Source organism: Pseudoliparis swirei, chromosome 9 (genome assembly GCF_029220125.1).
Source record: "Pseudoliparis swirei isolate HS2019 ecotype Mariana Trench chromosome 9, NWPU_hadal_v1, whole genome shotgun sequence".
In the NCBI taxonomy this organism is placed as follows: Eukaryota; Metazoa; Chordata; class Actinopteri; order Perciformes; family Liparidae; genus Pseudoliparis; species Pseudoliparis swirei.
In genome coordinates, this window is record NC_079396.1 from 19,595,059 (window position 1) to 19,612,311 (window position 17,253).

Below are 17,253 nucleotides of genomic sequence, written 5' to 3' on the forward strand. Positions count from 1 at the left end.
CAAATATAAAAACAGACCTGGGTTCTTTTCATGCAAAGAACAAATTACTTTCGATGAGTAAATGTGAGACCTGTATATGCCGTACTGAAAACAGATGTAAAAGTAATTTAGTAGTTTAACTACTTGCAACACTTACAAAATGCTTTTTTTGTTGTGCCATTGCAAGTTCCGTTGAACACCACTGCCCCCATGTGACGCAAGTGAGTAAACAATTTTAAAGCAGTCACTATCAAATCTGTTGGTAACCCATTTTAGATATTAGGTTTAACATTTAAGGGTGCATTAAGAGAAAGAAATTAGTTCAGCCAACAAACAAACTTTTATTTTTTTGACAATGTGTAACAGCTCAATAAAAGGAATGCATGCCGTTTCAATACTCTTCTCCTTCTTCCTCATCGTCTCCGACACTATCAGCTCCAACCTCCTCGTAATCCTTCTCCAGAGCTGCCATGTCCTCTCTGGCCTCAGAGAACTCTCCCTCCTCCATACCTTCACCCACATACCAGTGGACAAAGGCACGCTTAGCGTACATCAGATCAAACTTGTGGTCAAGCCGAGCCCAGGCCTCTGCAATAGCAGTGGTGTTGCTCAGCATGCACACAGCCCTCTGGACCTTGGCCAGGTCTCCACCAGGAACTACAGTGGGCGGCTGGTAGTTGATGCCAACCTTGAAACCAGTGGGGCACCAGTCCACAAACTGGATGGAGCGCTTGGTTTTAATGTTGGCAATGGCAGCATTTACATCTTTGGGCACCACATCACCACGATACAAAAGGCAGCAGGCCATGTATTTACCGTGGCGAGGGTCACATTTGACCATCTGATTGGCTGGTTCAAAGCAGGAGTTGGTGATTTCAGCCACCGTTAACTGCTCATGATAAGCTTTCGCAGCAGAGATGACGGGGGCATAGGTGGCCAGAGGGAAGTGGATACGGGGATATGGCACCAAGTTGGTCTGGAACTCTGTCAGATCAACATTGAGGGCGCCATCGAAACGAAGGGAAGCGGTGATGGAGGACACAATCTGACTGATCAACCTGTTCAGGTTGCTGTAAGATGGACGCTCGACATCGAGGTTCCTACAGCAGATATCGAAGATGGCCTCGTTATCGACCATGAAGGAACAGTCAGAGTGCTCCAGGGTGGTGTGGGTGGTCAGGATGGCGTTGTAGGGCTCCACCACAGCAGTGGACACCTGGGGAGCTGGGTAGATGGAGAACTCCAGCTTGGACTTCTTGCCGTAGTCGACAGACAGACGCTCCATCAGCAGAGAGGTGAAACCAGAGCCGGTGCCACCGCCAAAGCTGTGGAAAATCAGGAAGCCCTGAAGGCCGGTGCACTGGTCCGACTGAGGGAAGAGAGACAGTGATTACACATGAGAGACCGTTATGTCATTTAATTAAATATCGGTAATCAAAATTAGGAAATGGATCCCTCCTGAAATCACGTCACTCACCAGTTTGCGGATCCTGTCCAGCACGATGTCGATGACCTCCTTGCCGATGGTGTAGTGTCCACGGGCGTAATTGTTGGCAGCATCCTCCTTACCAGTGATCAGCTGCTCAGGGTGGAACAGCTGGCGGTAAATACCAGTGCGCACCTCATCTGAAGAGATTGTTTCAAAATCAGAATTTATTGAGAGTTTGACTTCTTTAAATAATTATCATTGAGATATGACATCTATATTAATGACCATTTACCGATGACAGTGGGCTCCAGATCCACAAACACGGCTCTGGGGACGTGCTTTCCGGCTCCAGTCTCACTGAAGAAGGTGTTGTAGGAATCGTCTCCTCCTCCGGAGGTCTTTCCACTGGGCATCTGTCCGTCCGGCTGGATCCCATGTTCCAGACAGTAAAGCTCCCAGCAGGCATTGCCAATCTGGACCCCGGCCTGACCGACGTGGATGGAGATGCACTCACGCTGTGGAAAGAGGGGGAGGATAAAAAAAATGTAAATTGTAAAAAGGGAAATCCATGTTGCAGACTTTAGCCAATGAAGTTAATAAAGAGAAAGAGAATAAAAAAATAAAATACAGGGATGAAAGATATAAATATATACAACATATATGCATACACAATACAATACTAATGACTGCAGTGTAAAATTAAATATAAAAATATTAAATATAGACAGTGTGAAAAATGCAAAGTGTGTGTATGTGTGTAGTGTAAATAAATGAAATGTGTGAAGTGCAGATCAACATAGTGTAAATATTAAGTTATTGCACTATGATCTGGCAAGAGGTGATCTGTTGTCGAGCCTCATAGCCGCCGGCAGGAATGTTCTCCTGTATCTGTCCTTGTGGCAGCGGAGCGTGAGGAGACGTCTGGAGAAAGTCCTCCTCTGTCCCTGTAGGAGGTGGTGGAGAGGGTGGTCCGGGTTGTCCAATATGGACAGCAGTTTCTTCAACGTCCTCCTCTCCACCACCTGTTCCAGGTGCTCCAGCTGGCAGCCGATGATGGAGCCAGCCTTCCTAACCAGTTTGTTGAGACGGCTGGTGTCACCGGCTCCGATGCTGCTCCCCAGCAGACAATGGCAAAGTGCAGCACACTGGCGACAACCGACTGGTAGAATAACTCCAGCATCTTGCTGCACACGTTGAAGGATCAAGCTTTCTCAGGGAAAAGAGTCGACTCATCCCCTTCTTGTACACAGCGTTGATGTTGGCCTTCCAGTTCAGTCGGCTGTCGATGGAGACGCCCAGGTACTTGTACTCCTCCACCATGTCCACGTCCACTCCCAGGACACTCAGAGGTGGAGGAGCTGTCGCCTTCCTCCTGAAGTCCACCACCATCTCTCTGGTCTTGGCCACGTTCAGCCGAAGGTGATTCTCATCGGCCCACTTTACAAAGTCGCTCACCGCTGCCCTGTACTCCTCCTCCCGTCCATCCCTAATACACCCGACCACTGCAGAGTCATCAGAGTACTTCTGCAGATGGCATGACTCCGTGTTGTACTGGAAGTCACTGGTGTACAGGATGAAGAGGAAGGGAGACAGAACAGTTCCCTGTGGGGCTCCAACATCACTGACCTCCAGACAGCACACGGCCCATTCTGACAAACTGTGGTCTGCCTGTGAGGTAGTCAGTGATCCAGGAGATGGTGGACGCGTCCACACCGACCACCCGCAGCTTCTCACTCAGGAGCAGTGGCTGGATGGTGTTAAATGCACTGGAGAAGTCAAAGAAAGTGACTCTCACAGAGACACCGGTTCCTTCCAGGTGCGACTGAGCTGCACCAACTGGGTCAGTGTGCAGACATGAAAACCGGAAATAGGCAGAACTTCAATGTGGGCCGAGCCTGTCCGAGCTACAAAAAAAATAATGAGGTTTAGTCAGGGCCGGAGTGGGGCCACTTTTCAGCCCAGGAATTTCAGGCTCAAGTCCAGCCGACTTTTTTCATGGTAGTGGAAATTGGATAAATGAAGCAACAGTTCAGCTCTTACTATCCTGTCGTTCTTTTATGAATACCATGGTCCAACAAATAATGTAACGGTTAAATACAATAATAATAATCCACTTAAGATGAGAAGTTAACAACAAATATGCACAACATTAAAAAAGGCAGAAGGGCGTAGCAGGGGTGTCAGACTCAGATTAGGCAGTAGGCCAGATTTGTTGGAGTGAGACCTCATGGGGGCCGTCATTGGTATGGTCATCATTTTTCTGCATGAGTATTATATAGTGGTGATTTACTCCTTTACTAGTACACCCACTTCTGAGCAAACAATGCATATTGGTTCATCAAGTACTGTCATATACTGCTCTTTCTTAGAATATATAACTTTAAATCATATAGTTTCCTCTGTTATCCTCTCTACCTGTCCCTGTCGTCATGGCCTCCTCATTGCAAATGTCGGGCTCATCATTTTCAGCAGGAGACTATCTTATCTGCTGCTCGGAAGCTACAAAGAAAAATTAAGTCATATTACTGCATACTTCAATATCAATAGTATATATCAATATTTGCATAATATTTGCAAAGTCTATGGATCGCCATATTTTGGGTGATATAAAAAGGCTAATATTTTAATTCAATTTAATATTTTGCTTGGGAATAGGTTGACAACGCTACAATGATATTAATCAAGGCTACAACGTTAGCCGAATAGTTATGTTGCTAATCATTAGGCCTTTGTCTCTCTTTACCAGTTGCCACTTGTGTTTATCCTCTTGAAAATAAATCTGTAAGCTTGGCACATTTGGCAGCATCCTCCTCCAATGCCTTTCTTTTTTTCAACCTGGCTTTTTCAGCCTCTCCTGCCCTCTTCCTCCCTGACGCTTATCGTTGCGGTCGGGCCGGCCCAGCTATCCGTAGCTGAGAGAACCTTTTGGAAAAGACGGCTAAGGACCGAACCAACTCTATTATTTGGGAGGGGTGAACGTCCTCGCACGGTAACCCATGCAGAGGCTGCGGTGTCAGAATGCGGAACATGTGTAGCCCACTTTAAGAGAAGATGGACTAACGTGACAAATGTCAAAAATTAAAATTCTCGACCGGCCCAGAAGTGAAGCGGGCGGCCCACCGGGAACTCCCCCGATTCTCCCGATTACCCACCCCGGGCCTGGGTTTAATCAACCATTATACACACGACGTTTTTGTTTGACTGTAGAGTAGTTTGTTACTTCTTTAAATGTAGAACAGTGGGTAATCTAGAATGCCACGTGCTAACATTAATTGCTACGGGTTACATTAAGATACGTAATTTGTACCAAGTAACTAGATTAATACTTCCAGAGTGGAATTCGGTTAAATTAACACACGAGTACACAAAAAAATATGCACAATACTTCCTTACTTACCATGTCCTTGCGAGTGTGTATGTAGTTTTTATGAATTAGGATTTAGGAGAAGACAAAGGAGACGTTAACTCTCACAGCAAGGGCGCGATGTGTCCAGTGTGAGAAATAACTGACGTTCGAGTTTCCAAGGCGGGGTTATATATCCGGATATACTCGGCGAAACAGGGCTGATGATCCGATTGGTCGGAAGTCACATCACCCCGTTTCTCATTGGTTCAGTTGAACAGTCATATGCGCAATGTGCGACGCAGAATGAAGGTATGAGTGCACCAAGCGTTGCAACTGCGGAGCCCGCGGAGTTCATTGGTTCACGTAGAAAAGAAACGCCCACTATCCTTAGTGTTTCCTTCGTGTCAATCAAACCAGTGGCCTCACATCGGTTCTACGCTTGATTTAACAAACATTATTCCCTTATCTGTAAACGTTGCTCCGTCATGTGTGACTTTGATTCAACAAGCGGGGGAAATTAACCCGACTAATTGCTTAGTGTTACATTTAGATACGTAATTTGTACCAACTAGATTAGCAAGCTTGTATAGCTAGCAATCAGCATCAATTGAATGCTATACATGTAATACCGTCCTCACATAGATAACTTTATAATTGCGTCATAACATATGAATAAAGCTCATCTGAGTTTGTCGTCTGTTTTTTTTCATTGTGTGTGCATTCACGATACAGTATGTCGGTTCCATTGATGTAATAATGGACTTTGTATCAGACCACAGATGAGAGCAGTAGCATTATCTAGCTGGCACACCCAGTGCCCCTCCCCGCCACTGGGTACTTCTCCGTCTGCTCTACTGCCGTAAAGCTACCACATTTGCTCGATGCGCACAAAGTAGTCTCCTTGTGTCATGAAGTGAAGTGGGCGGTGCACAACCGACTGTGCAGGAAGGGGAGGTAGTCATCGTCTTGTCACCCATTGGTTTGTCCGCCGTCGCCATCTTGAAACACGGCTGTCGCCATCTTGGCCTTTGTTGCATTTGGTTTATCGGAAGTTACCATATTTGGAATACGGAGGAGTGACGTAGTTATAGCAGCAGCGAACGGCCAATCACAAGAAGCCCGCCCTAAAGCAAACTGCTTTATGGCACACACAAAAGTCATAGCATGTAAACAACAAAATATATAATAGTAATAGTATAGAATGGAACAAAAAAAGTAATAGTATAGCGTGTCGAAAAAAGTCATAGCATGACAACAAAATCATTCTAACATGTTGAAAAAAGTATTACAAAGTCATAGTAAGCTATATGTCAAAAAAAAGTCAAGGAGAAGTCGGGGGGAAAAAAGTACAAGTTGTTGAAGCAGCACAATCTTTTCGGTCAATGTAGTTAAGAACTGTGTGCAAACCAAATGAATAAATAACCCATCCTAAGCACATAAGTTAAGATAAAAGGAATATATTTTTGAGTTGACATTTGCATTCACGCCTCCACCCAATGTCAGCTGGGATCGTCTCCAGCCCCTCTAGAATACGCAGTTACAGATAATGATGGCTGTGCATACCTGTGGACAAAAGCAGTGTTGTTTCACAGTAGGCCTAAGCTACGACCCCTTTTAGAAAACCTCATTTTGCTGCAGCAGGGTCTGGCTCTCTGCCACGGTCAGTGCTGGTTGTCTCCTTACAGTGGACCAATACAACCTGGGCTCCCTGGTGCAAGGTGTCATTCCTCGTAAACAGTGGGGCCCGGCACAGCGAAGCTGTTACCTGCCCAAGGCGGAGACTCTGCTGGTGGAAAGCGTTGGAGACAGATCTGGGTCTGGCTGTAGTTAGCCCCTCGGGAGTTAGAACTGAAGTAGTGAATTCTGGTGAATTTGCATGGTAACATGGACAATCAAAACCTGGTGGCACCAATAAAAAGCATAAGGAATAACCATTTAGAAATAGCCAGTCTTCTCTTTGATGGCATTGACTATACTTGGAGGGAAATTCATCTAGCTGTAGATGTTTCATATGACGGAGGTATGTGCTACTGTGTGAGCTGGGTTGTGTTGGCTTGAGTCTTAGTTTTATTCATGCTGTGATTTAGTTTTTCGTTTTATATATTGTCTGTCACTGTTTTATGTTGTATTGTATAGAACTTTGTGTGACGTGCTGCTGTCTTGGCCAGGACACTATTGTAAAGGAGATTTTTAATCTCAATGAGGAATTTCCTGGTTAAATAAATTTAAAAAAAAATCATACTAGGATCATATCACAGAATCAGTGTTTCTTTATACAGTTAGTTAACCACAGTAACTTAAAGTAAAACCAAGAGTGGTTTAGAGGATAGTCTGAGCAGAGCAGGGATTTTGACTGCTTTGATAACTTGAAATAATTTAAATGTTGAGTGTCAATTAGCAGTCAAATAACATTTTAATTATTTGGTTTGAGTTTGAAGAAAAAAAAAAAGGGTCTAACATTAAACAGTATCCGGGTGAATTCCGACTACGGCACAGGATGAGTTTTCTTGTATTACTTTGCACTAATTTCAGTTTTAATGTCACATGTCTGTAGCAGAGTAACCATTCCCCCACCACTGTACAAACCAGTTTATTATCCGAGATGACATCATGTTTTTAGCAATAGTGACAGAAAAACAATTCTCACTGTATTGAAAACATTCCGTCCTTTGGAAGGAATGTATAAAAGACAGTAAACTATTGGTGAAGTAACAACAACTTTATTTGACTTGACTTAAATAACTTTGCTTTAATACTCTTCTCCTTCTTCCTCATCGTCTCCGACAGTATCAGCTCCAACCTCCTCGTAATCCTTCTCCAGAGCTGCCATGTCCTCTCTGGCCTCAGAGAACTCTCCCTCCTCCATACCTTCACCCACATACCAGTGGACAAAGGCACGCTTAGCGTACATCAGATCAAACTTGTGGTCAAGTCGAGCCCAGGCCTCTGCAATAGCAGTGGTGTTGCTCAGCATGCACACAGCCCTCTGGACCTTGGCCAGGTCTCCACCAGGAACTACAGTGGGCGGCTGGTAGTTGATGCCAACCTTGAAACCAGTGGGGCACCAGTCCACAAACTGGATGGAGCGCTTGGTTTTAATGTTGGCAATGGCAGCATTCACATCTTTGGGCACCACATCACCACGATACAAAAGGCAGCAGGCCATGTATTTACCGTGGCGAGGGTCACATTTGACCATCTGATTGGCTGGTTCAAAGCAGGAGTTGGTGATTTCGGCCACCGTTAACTGCTCATGATAAGCTTTCGCAGCAGAGATGACGGGGGCATAGGTGGCCAGAGGGAAGTGGATACGGGGATATGGCACCAAGTTGGTCTGGAACTCTGTCAGATCAACATTGAGGGCGCCATCGAACCGAAGGGAAGCGGTGATGGAGGACACAATCTGACTGATCAACCTGTTCAGGTTGCTGTAAGATGGACGCTCAACATCGAGGTTCCTACAGCAGATATCGTAGATGGCCTCGTTATCGACCATGAAGGAACAGTCGGAGTGCTCCAGGGTGGTGTGGGTGGTCAGGATGGCGTTGTAGGGCTCCACCACAGCGGTGGACACCTGGGGAGCTGGGTAGATGGAGAACTCCAGCTTGGACTTCTTGCCGTAGTCGACAGACAGACGCTCCATCAGCAGAGAGGTGAAGCCAGAGCCGGTGCCACCGCCAAAGCTGTGGAAAATCAGGAAGCCCTGAAGGCCGGTGCACTGGTCCGACTGAGGGAAGAGAGACAGTGAATACACATGAGATACCGTTATGTCATTTAATTAAATATCGGTAATCAAAATTAGGAGATGGATCCCTCCTGAGATCACGTCACTCACCAGTTTGCGGATCCTGTCCAGCACGATGTCGATGACCTCCTTGCCGATGGTGTAGTGTCCACGGGCGTAATTGTTGGCAGCATCCTCCTTACCAGTGATCAGCTGCTCAGGGTGGAACAGCTGGCGGTAAATACCAGTGCGCACCTCATCTGAAGAGATGGTTTCAAAATCAGAATTTATTGAGAGTTTGACTTCTTTAAATAATTATCATTGAGATATGACATCTATATTAATGACCATTTACCGATGACAGTGGGCTCCAGATCCACAAACACGGCTCTGGGGACGTGCTTTCCGGCTCCAGTCTCACTGAAGAAGGTGTTGTAGGAATCGTCTCCTCCTCCGGAGGTCTTTCCACTGGGCACCTGTCCGTCTGGCTGGATCCCATGTTCCAGGCAGTAAAGCTCCCAGCAGGCATTGCCAATCTGGACCCCGGCCTGACCGACGTGGATGGAGATGCACTCACGCTGTGGAAAGAGGGGGAGGATTAAAAAAAAATTTAAATTGTAAAAAGAAATCCATGTTGCAGACTTTAGCCAATGAACGACACTCCTCACATATCAAGGACTGCGCCGAGATAATGAAGGCTTTAAAAAGACAGTGAAAGGGCTCTTTTGTAAAGAACCAGATCATCAATACTGAAATTGAATGGTCATTCAATGGCCCTCTGAACAGAAAGCCATTTCAAATACACATCCTTTTCCCTGTCATCAGACTGTGGTCAACCTTGTCAAACACAGCTGTAGTTAGCCTTAACATCGAAGAGACATATGAAAGACTTTGCGTGAATAGGTTGTTTTAACAGCCTGCGGTTGCATTCTCATAACAGGCCAGGCCTCTTCAAACAGGCGGCAAAACTAAGAAACGAGTAATGTTTCAGGATAAAAGCACATTGACCTGCACTAACTGAGTCAGTGTGCATACATGAAACCGGAAATAAGCAGAACTTGAATGTGGGCCGAGCCTGTCCGAGCTACAAAAAAAATAATGAGGTTAAATCAACCATTATACACACGACGTTTTTGTTTGACTGTAGAGTAGTTAGTTACTTCTTTAAATGTAGAACAGTGGGTAATCTAGAATGCCACGTGCTAACATTAATTGCTTAGGGTTACATTAAGATACGTACCGTAATATTTTTACCAAGTAACTAGATTAATACTTCCAGAGTGGAATTCGGTTAAATTAACACACGAGTACACAAGAAAATATGCACAATACTTCCTTACTTACCATGTCTTTGCGAGTGTGTATGTAGTTTTTATGAGTTAGGATTTAGGAGAAGACAAAGGAGACGTTAACTCTCACAGCAAGGGCGCGATGTGTCCAGTGTGAGAAATAACTGACGTTCGAATTTCCAAGGCGGGGTTATATATCCGGATATACCCGGCGAAACAGGGCTGATGATCCGATTGGTCGGAAGTCACATCACCCCGTTTCTCATTGGTTCAATTGAACAGTCATATGCGCAATGTGCGACGCAGAATGAAGGTATGAGTGCACCAAGCGTTGCAACTGCGGAGCCCGCGGAGTTCATTGGTTCACGTAGAAAAGAAACGCCCACTATCCTTAGTGTTTCCTTCGTGTCAATCAAACCAGTGGCCTCACATCGGTTCAACGCTTGATTTAACAAACATTATTCCCTTATCTGTAAACGTTTCTCCGTCATGTGTGACTTTGATTCAACAAGCGGGGGAAATTAACCCGACTAATTGCTTAGTGTTACATTTAGATACGTAATTTGTACCAACTAGATTAGCAAGCTTGTATAGTTAGGAATCAGCATCAATTGATGCTATACATGTAATACCGTCCTCACATAGATAACTTTATAATTGCGTCATAACATATGAATAAAGCTCATCTGAGTTTGTCGTCTGTTTTTTTTCATTGTGTGTGCATTCACGATACAGTATGTCGGTTCCATTGATGTAATAATGGACTTTGTATCAGACCACAGATGAGAGCAGTAGCATTATCTAGCTGGCACACCCAGTGCCCCTCCCCGCCACTGGGTACTTCTCCGTCTGCTCTACTGCCGTAAAGCTACCACATTTGCTCGGTTTGCTCGATGCGCACAAAGTAGTCTCCTTGTGTCATGAAGTGAAGTGGGCGGTGCACAACCGACTGTGCAGGAAGGGGAGGTAGTCATCGTCTCGTCACCCATTGGTTTGTCCGCCGTCGCCATCTTGAAACACGGCTGTCGCCATCTTGGCCTTTGTTGCGTTTGGTTTATCGGAAGTTACCATATTTGGAATACGGAGGAGTGACGTAGTTATAGCAGCAGCGAACGGCCAATCACAAGAAGCCCGCCCTAAAGCAAACTGCTTTATGGCACACAAAAAAGTCATAGCATGTAAACAACAAAATATATAATAGTAATAGTATAAAATGGAACAAAAAAAGTAATAGTATAGCGTGTCTAAAAAAGTCATAACATTTCGAAAAAAGTCATAGCATGACAACAAAATCATTCTAACATGTTGAAAAAAGTATTACAAAGTCATAGTAGGCTATATGTCAAAAAAAGTCAAGGAAAAGTCGGGGAAAAAAGTACAAGTTGTTGAAGCAGCACAATCTTTTCGGTCAATGTAGTTAAGAACTGTGTGCAAACCAAATGAATAAATAACCCATCCTAAGCACATAAGTTAAGATAAAAGGAATATATTTTTGAGTTGACATTTGCATTCACGCCTCCACCCAATGTCAGCTGGGATCGTCTCCAGCCCCTCTAGAATACGCAGTTACAGATAATGATGGCTGTGCATACCTGTGGACAAAAGCAGTGTTGTTTCACAGTAGGCCTAAGCTACGACCCCTTTTAGAAAACCTCATTTTGCTGCAGCAGGGTCTGGCTCTCTGCCACGGTCAGTGCTGGTTCAGTCTCCTTACAGTGGACCAATACAACCTGGGCTCCCTGGTGCAAGGTGTCATTCCTCGTAAACAGTGGGGCCCGGCACAGCGAAGCTATTACCTGCCCAAGGTGGAGACTCTGCTGGTGGAAAGCGTTGGAGACAGATCTGGGTCTGGCTGTAGTTAGCCGGTCGCTGCTGGAAGCCCCTCGGGAGTTAGAACTGAAGTAGTGAATTCTGGTGAATTTGCATGGTAACATGGACAATCAAAACCTGGTGGCACCAATAAAAAGCATAAGGAATAACCATTTAGAAATAGCCAGTCTTCTCTTTGATGGCCTTGACTACTTTCATACTAGGATCATATCACAGAATCAGTGTTATTGAGTGTTTCTTTATACAGTTAGTTAACCACAGTAACTTAAAGTAAAACCAAGAGCGGTTTAGAGGATAGTCTGAGCAGAGCAGGGATTTTGACTGTTTTGATAACTTGAAATAATTTAAATGTTGAGTATCAATTAGAAGCTACAAATGTTTGACTCTAGTCAAATAACATTTTAATTATTTGGTTTGAAGAAGAAAAAAGGGTCTAACATTAAACAGTATCCGGGTGAATTCCAACTACGGCACAGGATGAGTTTTCTTGTATTACTTCGCACTAATTTCAGTTTTAAAGTCACATGTCTGTCGCAGAGTAACCATCCCCCACAACTGTACAAACCAGTTTATTATCCGAGATGACATCATGTTTTTAGCAATAGTGACAGAAAAACAATTCGCACTGTATTGAAAACGTTCTGTCCTTTGGAAGGAATGTATAAAAGACAGTAAATTATTGGTGAAGTAAAAAAACTTTATTTGACTTGAATGAAATAACTTTGCTTTAATACTCTTCTCCTTCTTCCTCATCGTCTCCGACACTATCAGCTCCAACCTCCTCGTAATCCTTCTCCAGAGCTGCCATGTCCTCTCTGGCCTCAGAGAACTCTCCCTCCTCCATACCTTCACCCACATACCAGTGGACAAAGGCACGCTTAGCGTACATCAGATCAAACTTGTGGTCAAGTCGAGCCCAGGCCTCTGCAATAGCAGTGGTGTTGCTCAGCATGCACACAGCCCTCTGGACCTTGGCCAGGTCTCCACCAGGAACTACAGTGGGCGGCTGGTAGTTGATGCCAACCTTGAAACCAGTGGGGCACCAGTCCACAAACTGGATGGAGCGCTTGGTTTTAATGTTGGCAATGGCAGCATTTACATCTTTGGGCACCACATCACCACGATACAAAAGGCAGCAGGCCATGTATTTACCGTGGCGGGGGTCACATTTTACAAATTGATTGGCTGGTTCAAAGCAGGAGTTGGTGATTTCGGCCACCGTTAACTGCTCATGGCAAGCTTTCTCAGCAGAGATGACGGGGGCATAGGTGGCCAGAGGGAAGTGGATACGGGGATATGGCACCAAGTTGGTCTGGAACTCTGTCAGATCAACATTGAGGGCGCCATCGAACCGAAGGGAAGCGGTGATGGAGGACACAATCTGACTGATCAACCTGTTCAGGTTGCTGTAAGAGGGACGCTCAACATCGAGGTTCCTCCGGCAGATATCGAAGATGGCCTCGTTATCGACCATGAAGGAACAGTCAGAGTGATCTAGGGTGGTGTGGGTGGTCAGGATGGCGTTGTAGGGCTCCACCACAGCGGTGGACACCTGGGGAGCTGGGTAGATGGAGAACTCCAGCTTGGACTTCTTGCCGTAGTCGACAGACAGACGCTCCATCAGCAGAGAGGTGAAGCCAGAGCCGGTGCCACCGCCAAAGCTGTGGAAAACCAGGAAGCCCTGAAGGCCGGTGCACTGGTCCGACTGAGGGAAGAGAGGGAGCGACAGTGATAACAGATGATAGTTATGTCATTCAGGGTTCTTACACATTTTGACCAATGGATTTCCATGACTTTAAACCAAATTTCCATGACCAAACTTAAATCTCGGTTGATAGATAAAAAAAAGTGAGGACATTTAGTATTTAAACAATGTGTCAAAATTAGGGAACGGATCACTCCTCGGATCACGTTACTCACCAGTTTGCGGATCCTGTCCAGCACGATGTCGATGACTTCCTTGCCGATGGTGTAGTGTCCACGGGCGTAATTGTTGGCAGCATCCTCCTTACCAGTGATCAGCTGCTCAGGGTGGAACAGCTGGCGGTAAGTCCCAGTGCGCACCTCATCTGAAGAGACGTTTTCAAAATCAGAACTTTGAGGGTTTGACTTCATTAAATAATTATCATTGAGATATGACATCTATATTAATGAACATTTACCAATGACAGTGGGCTCCAGATCCACAAACACGGCTCTGGGGACGTGCTTTCCGGCTCCAGTCTCACTGAAGAAGGTGTTGTAGGAATCGTCTCCTCCTCCGGAGGTCTTTCCACTGGGCATCTGTCCATCCGGCTGGATCCCATGTTCCAGACAGTAAAGCTCCCAGCAGGCATTGCCAATCTGGACCCCGGCCTGACCGACGTGGATGGAGATGCACTCACGCTGGAGGAAAACAACAATTCATAACTTTTTAATTCAATATGGACTCGCATTTACACGTTTTAACCATTTCTCATTAGATCCTTGAGATCACCACATGTTGAAGACAGCTCAACAAGGATGAGGGGTGGAGGTAGAAAAATACTTTATAAAAAGGAACCAGATACCACATCATCGTGACCTAATCACCGGACACATGATGCACATTTATTTATAAAATCCGTTATTTTAGAAAAATAGCTCACCTAAAAAAATGTTCATCTTGAGAATATATATAATGTAAATATTTGCAGCGATTCATCGCCCAGATTTCGATGCCATCCGCCAATCTGCAAACCAGGTGACGCAGGAGGCCGATGTGCGCATGTTGTGTCGCATCAATTTAAGGCCCGCGAAATGCCGCCTTGCTTTCGTGCCTCGGATAACAGTAACTAGAGAAACCACCAGCTGGACAGACTTCGACATGGAGACAGGTGGTGCGCGCTTCAGGCACGTGCAGTTTGTTTACAAATAAAAAGTAGACCATGAGGATCTTCTCGGAGAAAGATGCGCGATGAGCACATTCGATGACACGTTAAAAAGTCGAGTAATGAAAATTGACCTAATGCAGTTTAACAGTTCGAAATGAAAAAAATCAATGGATGAAAGTAAATCAGAAGAAAAAGTCCCATCGTTCCACTCACCATGTTTCCTGACGATGTGTTTAAAGAGGTTGAAATAAGAAGAAAATACGGAGATTAACTCTCACTGCTGCGTTTCAATGGTTGCTGTGTGAGAGACTTTCACGGAAGTCGTTTTCTTCTTCGTTTTATAGGTTTTCTGGCGGATGGCATCCAACAAAGGGTTTTTTACTGCCACCTACTGTATGGGAGGCGGGACCAGAGTTGCCCATCCCTTTCCAAAAAACAAAAAAACAAAGTTGTATCAATTCGGTGCCCTACATCCATTTACTCAAGGCAGTTTCTTTCAGATATGGTAGTTGCCCCTAAAGTTAATGCATCTTTTAATATTACTTCCTCTACCGCTCCAACGAGGCTGCTTAAAGACGTTTTGCCTTTAATTGGCAACTCACTGTTGGATATTGTCAATGTGTCTTTGCTAACAGGCCATGTGCCACATTCCTTAAAAGTAGTTGTAATTAAACCTCTTCTTATAAGAAGCCCTCTCTTGATACAGAGGTGTTGGCTAACTATACAGACCGATCTGTAACCTCCATTTTCTCTCTAGGATCCTTGAGAATGTAGTCGCAAATCAGTTGTGTTTCTACATCATAATAGTTTATTTGAGGAGTTTCAGTCAGGATTTAGAAAATAACACCACAGCACAGAGACAGCACTGGTGAACATTAATAATGACCTTTTAATTGCATCAGAACACCTCAGAGAACAATTATGTGGTTTCTGTAGATGGCATTGCCCTGGCATCCAACACCACTGTAAAGACTGTCGGTGTTATCTTTGATCAGGACTTGTCCTTTATCTTGCACGTAAAACAAACCTCAAGGACTGCCTTTTTTCACCTAAGTAACAATTAAAAAATCAGGCACATCTTGTCTCAAAGAGATGCAGAAAAACTAGTTCACGAGTTTGTTACTTCTAGACTAGGTTACTGCAACTCCTGATTATCTCTAAACGGTCTCTTAAATCTCTCCAGTTGATTCTGAATGTTGCAGCTTGTGTCCTCACACAAACTAGGAAAAGGGATCACATTACCCCTGTATTATAGCTGTTCTGCACTGGCTCCCTTTAAAATCCAGAATCACATTTAAAATTCTTCTCCTCGCCTACAAAGCCTTGATTGGTGATTCATCATCATTAATGAACTTGTAGTACCATATTGCCTCAGTGGAGAACTGCGCTCACTAAATGCTGGGTATTTGTGGTTCCTAGAGTCCTAAAAAGTAGGATGAGAGCCAGAGCCTTCAGTTATCAAGCTCCTCTTTTCTGGAACCAGCTTCCACTTTCAGTCCGGGAGGCAGACACAGTCACCTCATTGAAGGGTAGATTGAAGACTTTCCTAAAAAATAGTGCTTATAGTTAGGGCTGAATCAGATTTGCCCTGGTCCAGCCCCTTGATATGCTGCTATAGGCTTATAGGCTGCTGGGGGACGTTTTAGGATACACTGAGCTCCTCTCGACTCTTCGCTCTCTCCTTGTGGACGAATTCACGTCTCTTCATATCATATTACTAACTCTACTTCATCCCCAAAGTCTTTATGCCTTCTCGCCTCACAGGGTCCATTGGACCTGGCTGTGTCTTGAGCCGGTCCTGGCTCCTGCCCTGCCCCCTGATTCCTTACCCCTGCTTCATTTATCCTGCCCCTGTCCTGGCCTCTTCCTCAGTTGCCCTGCCTCCTTCTTTGTGCCTCCTGCCTCAAGGGCCTGGCATCATGCCTCATTGGCCCCGCCTCTTTCTCGATGCCTTATGGCTCGGCCTCCTGCCTCCTGCCTCCTGCCTCCTGCCTCCTTCCATGGCCCTGCTGATAACCCCTCCTCTCTTCCTCCTTCTGTTTGCATGGATTGTGGGAATCTGGATCGTGGTCCATGCCAACTACTCATTATTCATAATTTCTGTCATATTCATTGAATGTGTTGTAACTCTGTAACGTTGTTCATTCTGTACACATGACATTGATTGCTTCTGTCCAGGATCCTCCTCTGTCTTCCTCCTGAAGGTGTCTTCCCTTTTTTCTGTTTTTTGGGGAGTTTTTCCTGATCCTATGTGAGGTCCTGGAACAGGGCTGTCTTATGTGTACATTGTAAAGCCCTCTGAGGCAAATTTGTGATTTAGGGCTATACACTGAATTGAATGGTCAGCTAATCTTCAACCGGTCTCGCTTGATTGGGAATTTCTGTCAATGACAAATGATATGCTGTGCTGTTTCTGCCATTGTGTAGTGCTCACATAGTCCTGTTGTGTGTTTATTGCGAGTTGTATGAGTTGCCCATCCCTTTCCAAAAAACAAAAAAAACGAAGCTGTATCAATTCGGTGCCCTAAATCCATTTACTCAAAGCTGTTTCTTTCAGATATGGTAGTTGCCCGTAAAGTTAATGCATCTTTTAGTTGTACTTCCTCTACCGCTCCAACGAGGCTGCTTAAAGATGTTTTGCCTTTAATTGGCAACTCACTGTTGGATATTGTCAATGTGTCTTTGCTAACAGGCCATGTGCCACATTCCTTAAAAGTAGTTGTAATTAAACCTCTTCTTATAAGAAGCCCTCTCTTGATACAGAGGTGTTGGCTAACTATACAGACCGATCTGTAACCTCCACT

The 17,253-nt window shown here is 44.9% G+C and overlaps 3 protein-coding genes across 3 annotated transcripts; all 3 read right to left on the bottom strand.

Moving 5' to 3' along the window:
* Positions 1–300: 300 nt before the first annotated feature.
* LOC130199707 (tubulin alpha-1B chain-like) lies at positions 301–4,913 on the bottom strand. The gene is made up of 4 exons (XM_056423426.1): positions 4,806–4,913; positions 1,701–1,923; positions 1,457–1,605; positions 301–1,348 (listed from the first exon to the last, which is right to left on the bottom strand). Exons 1-4 carry the CDS (start codon positions 4,806–4,808, stop codon positions 371–373), a joined length of 1,353 nt encoding a protein of 450 aa, XP_056279401.1. The 5' UTR covers positions 4,809–4,913; the 3' UTR covers positions 301–370.
* A 2,415-nt stretch (positions 4,914–7,328) lies between these two features.
* LOC130199706 (tubulin alpha-1C chain-like) lies at positions 7,329–9,932 on the bottom strand. The gene is made up of 4 exons (XM_056423425.1): positions 9,823–9,932; positions 8,834–9,056; positions 8,590–8,738; positions 7,329–8,481 (listed from the first exon to the last, which is right to left on the bottom strand). Exons 1-4 carry the CDS (start codon positions 9,823–9,825, stop codon positions 7,504–7,506), a joined length of 1,353 nt encoding a protein of 450 aa, XP_056279400.1. The 5' UTR covers positions 9,826–9,932; the 3' UTR covers positions 7,329–7,503.
* A 2,218-nt stretch (positions 9,933–12,150) lies between these two features.
* LOC130199111 (tubulin alpha-1C chain-like) lies at positions 12,151–14,771 on the bottom strand. The gene is made up of 4 exons (XM_056422330.1): positions 14,663–14,771; positions 13,760–13,982; positions 13,518–13,666; positions 12,151–13,302 (listed from the first exon to the last, which is right to left on the bottom strand). The coding sequence occupies exons 1-4, from the start codon at positions 14,663–14,665 to the stop codon at positions 12,325–12,327; spliced, it is 1,353 nt and encodes a 450-aa protein (XP_056278305.1). The 5' UTR covers positions 14,666–14,771; the 3' UTR covers positions 12,151–12,324.
* Positions 14,772–17,253: the final 2,482 nt, after the last annotated feature.

Coding starts and splice junctions, on each gene's coding strand:
- LOC130199707 (XM_056423426.1), bottom strand. Junction 1,606..1,700: donor TCTGGAGCCCACTGTCATCG/GTAAATGGTCAT, acceptor CAATCTCTTCAG/ATGAGGTGCGCACTGGTATT. Junction 1,349..1,456: donor TGGACAGGATCCGCAAACTG/GTGAGTGACGTG, acceptor CTCTTCCCTCAG/TCGGACCAGTGCACCGGCCT.
- LOC130199706 (XM_056423425.1), bottom strand. Junction 8,739..8,833: donor TCTGGAGCCCACTGTCATCG/GTAAATGGTCAT, acceptor CCATCTCTTCAG/ATGAGGTGCGCACTGGTATT. Junction 8,482..8,589: donor TGGACAGGATCCGCAAACTG/GTGAGTGACGTG, acceptor CTCTTCCCTCAG/TCGGACCAGTGCACCGGCCT.
- LOC130199111 (XM_056422330.1), bottom strand. Junction 13,667..13,759: donor TCTGGAGCCCACTGTCATTG/GTAAATGTTCAT, acceptor ACGTCTCTTCAG/ATGAGGTGCGCACTGGGACT. Junction 13,303..13,517: donor TGGACAGGATCCGCAAACTG/GTGAGTAACGTG, acceptor CTCTTCCCTCAG/TCGGACCAGTGCACCGGCCT.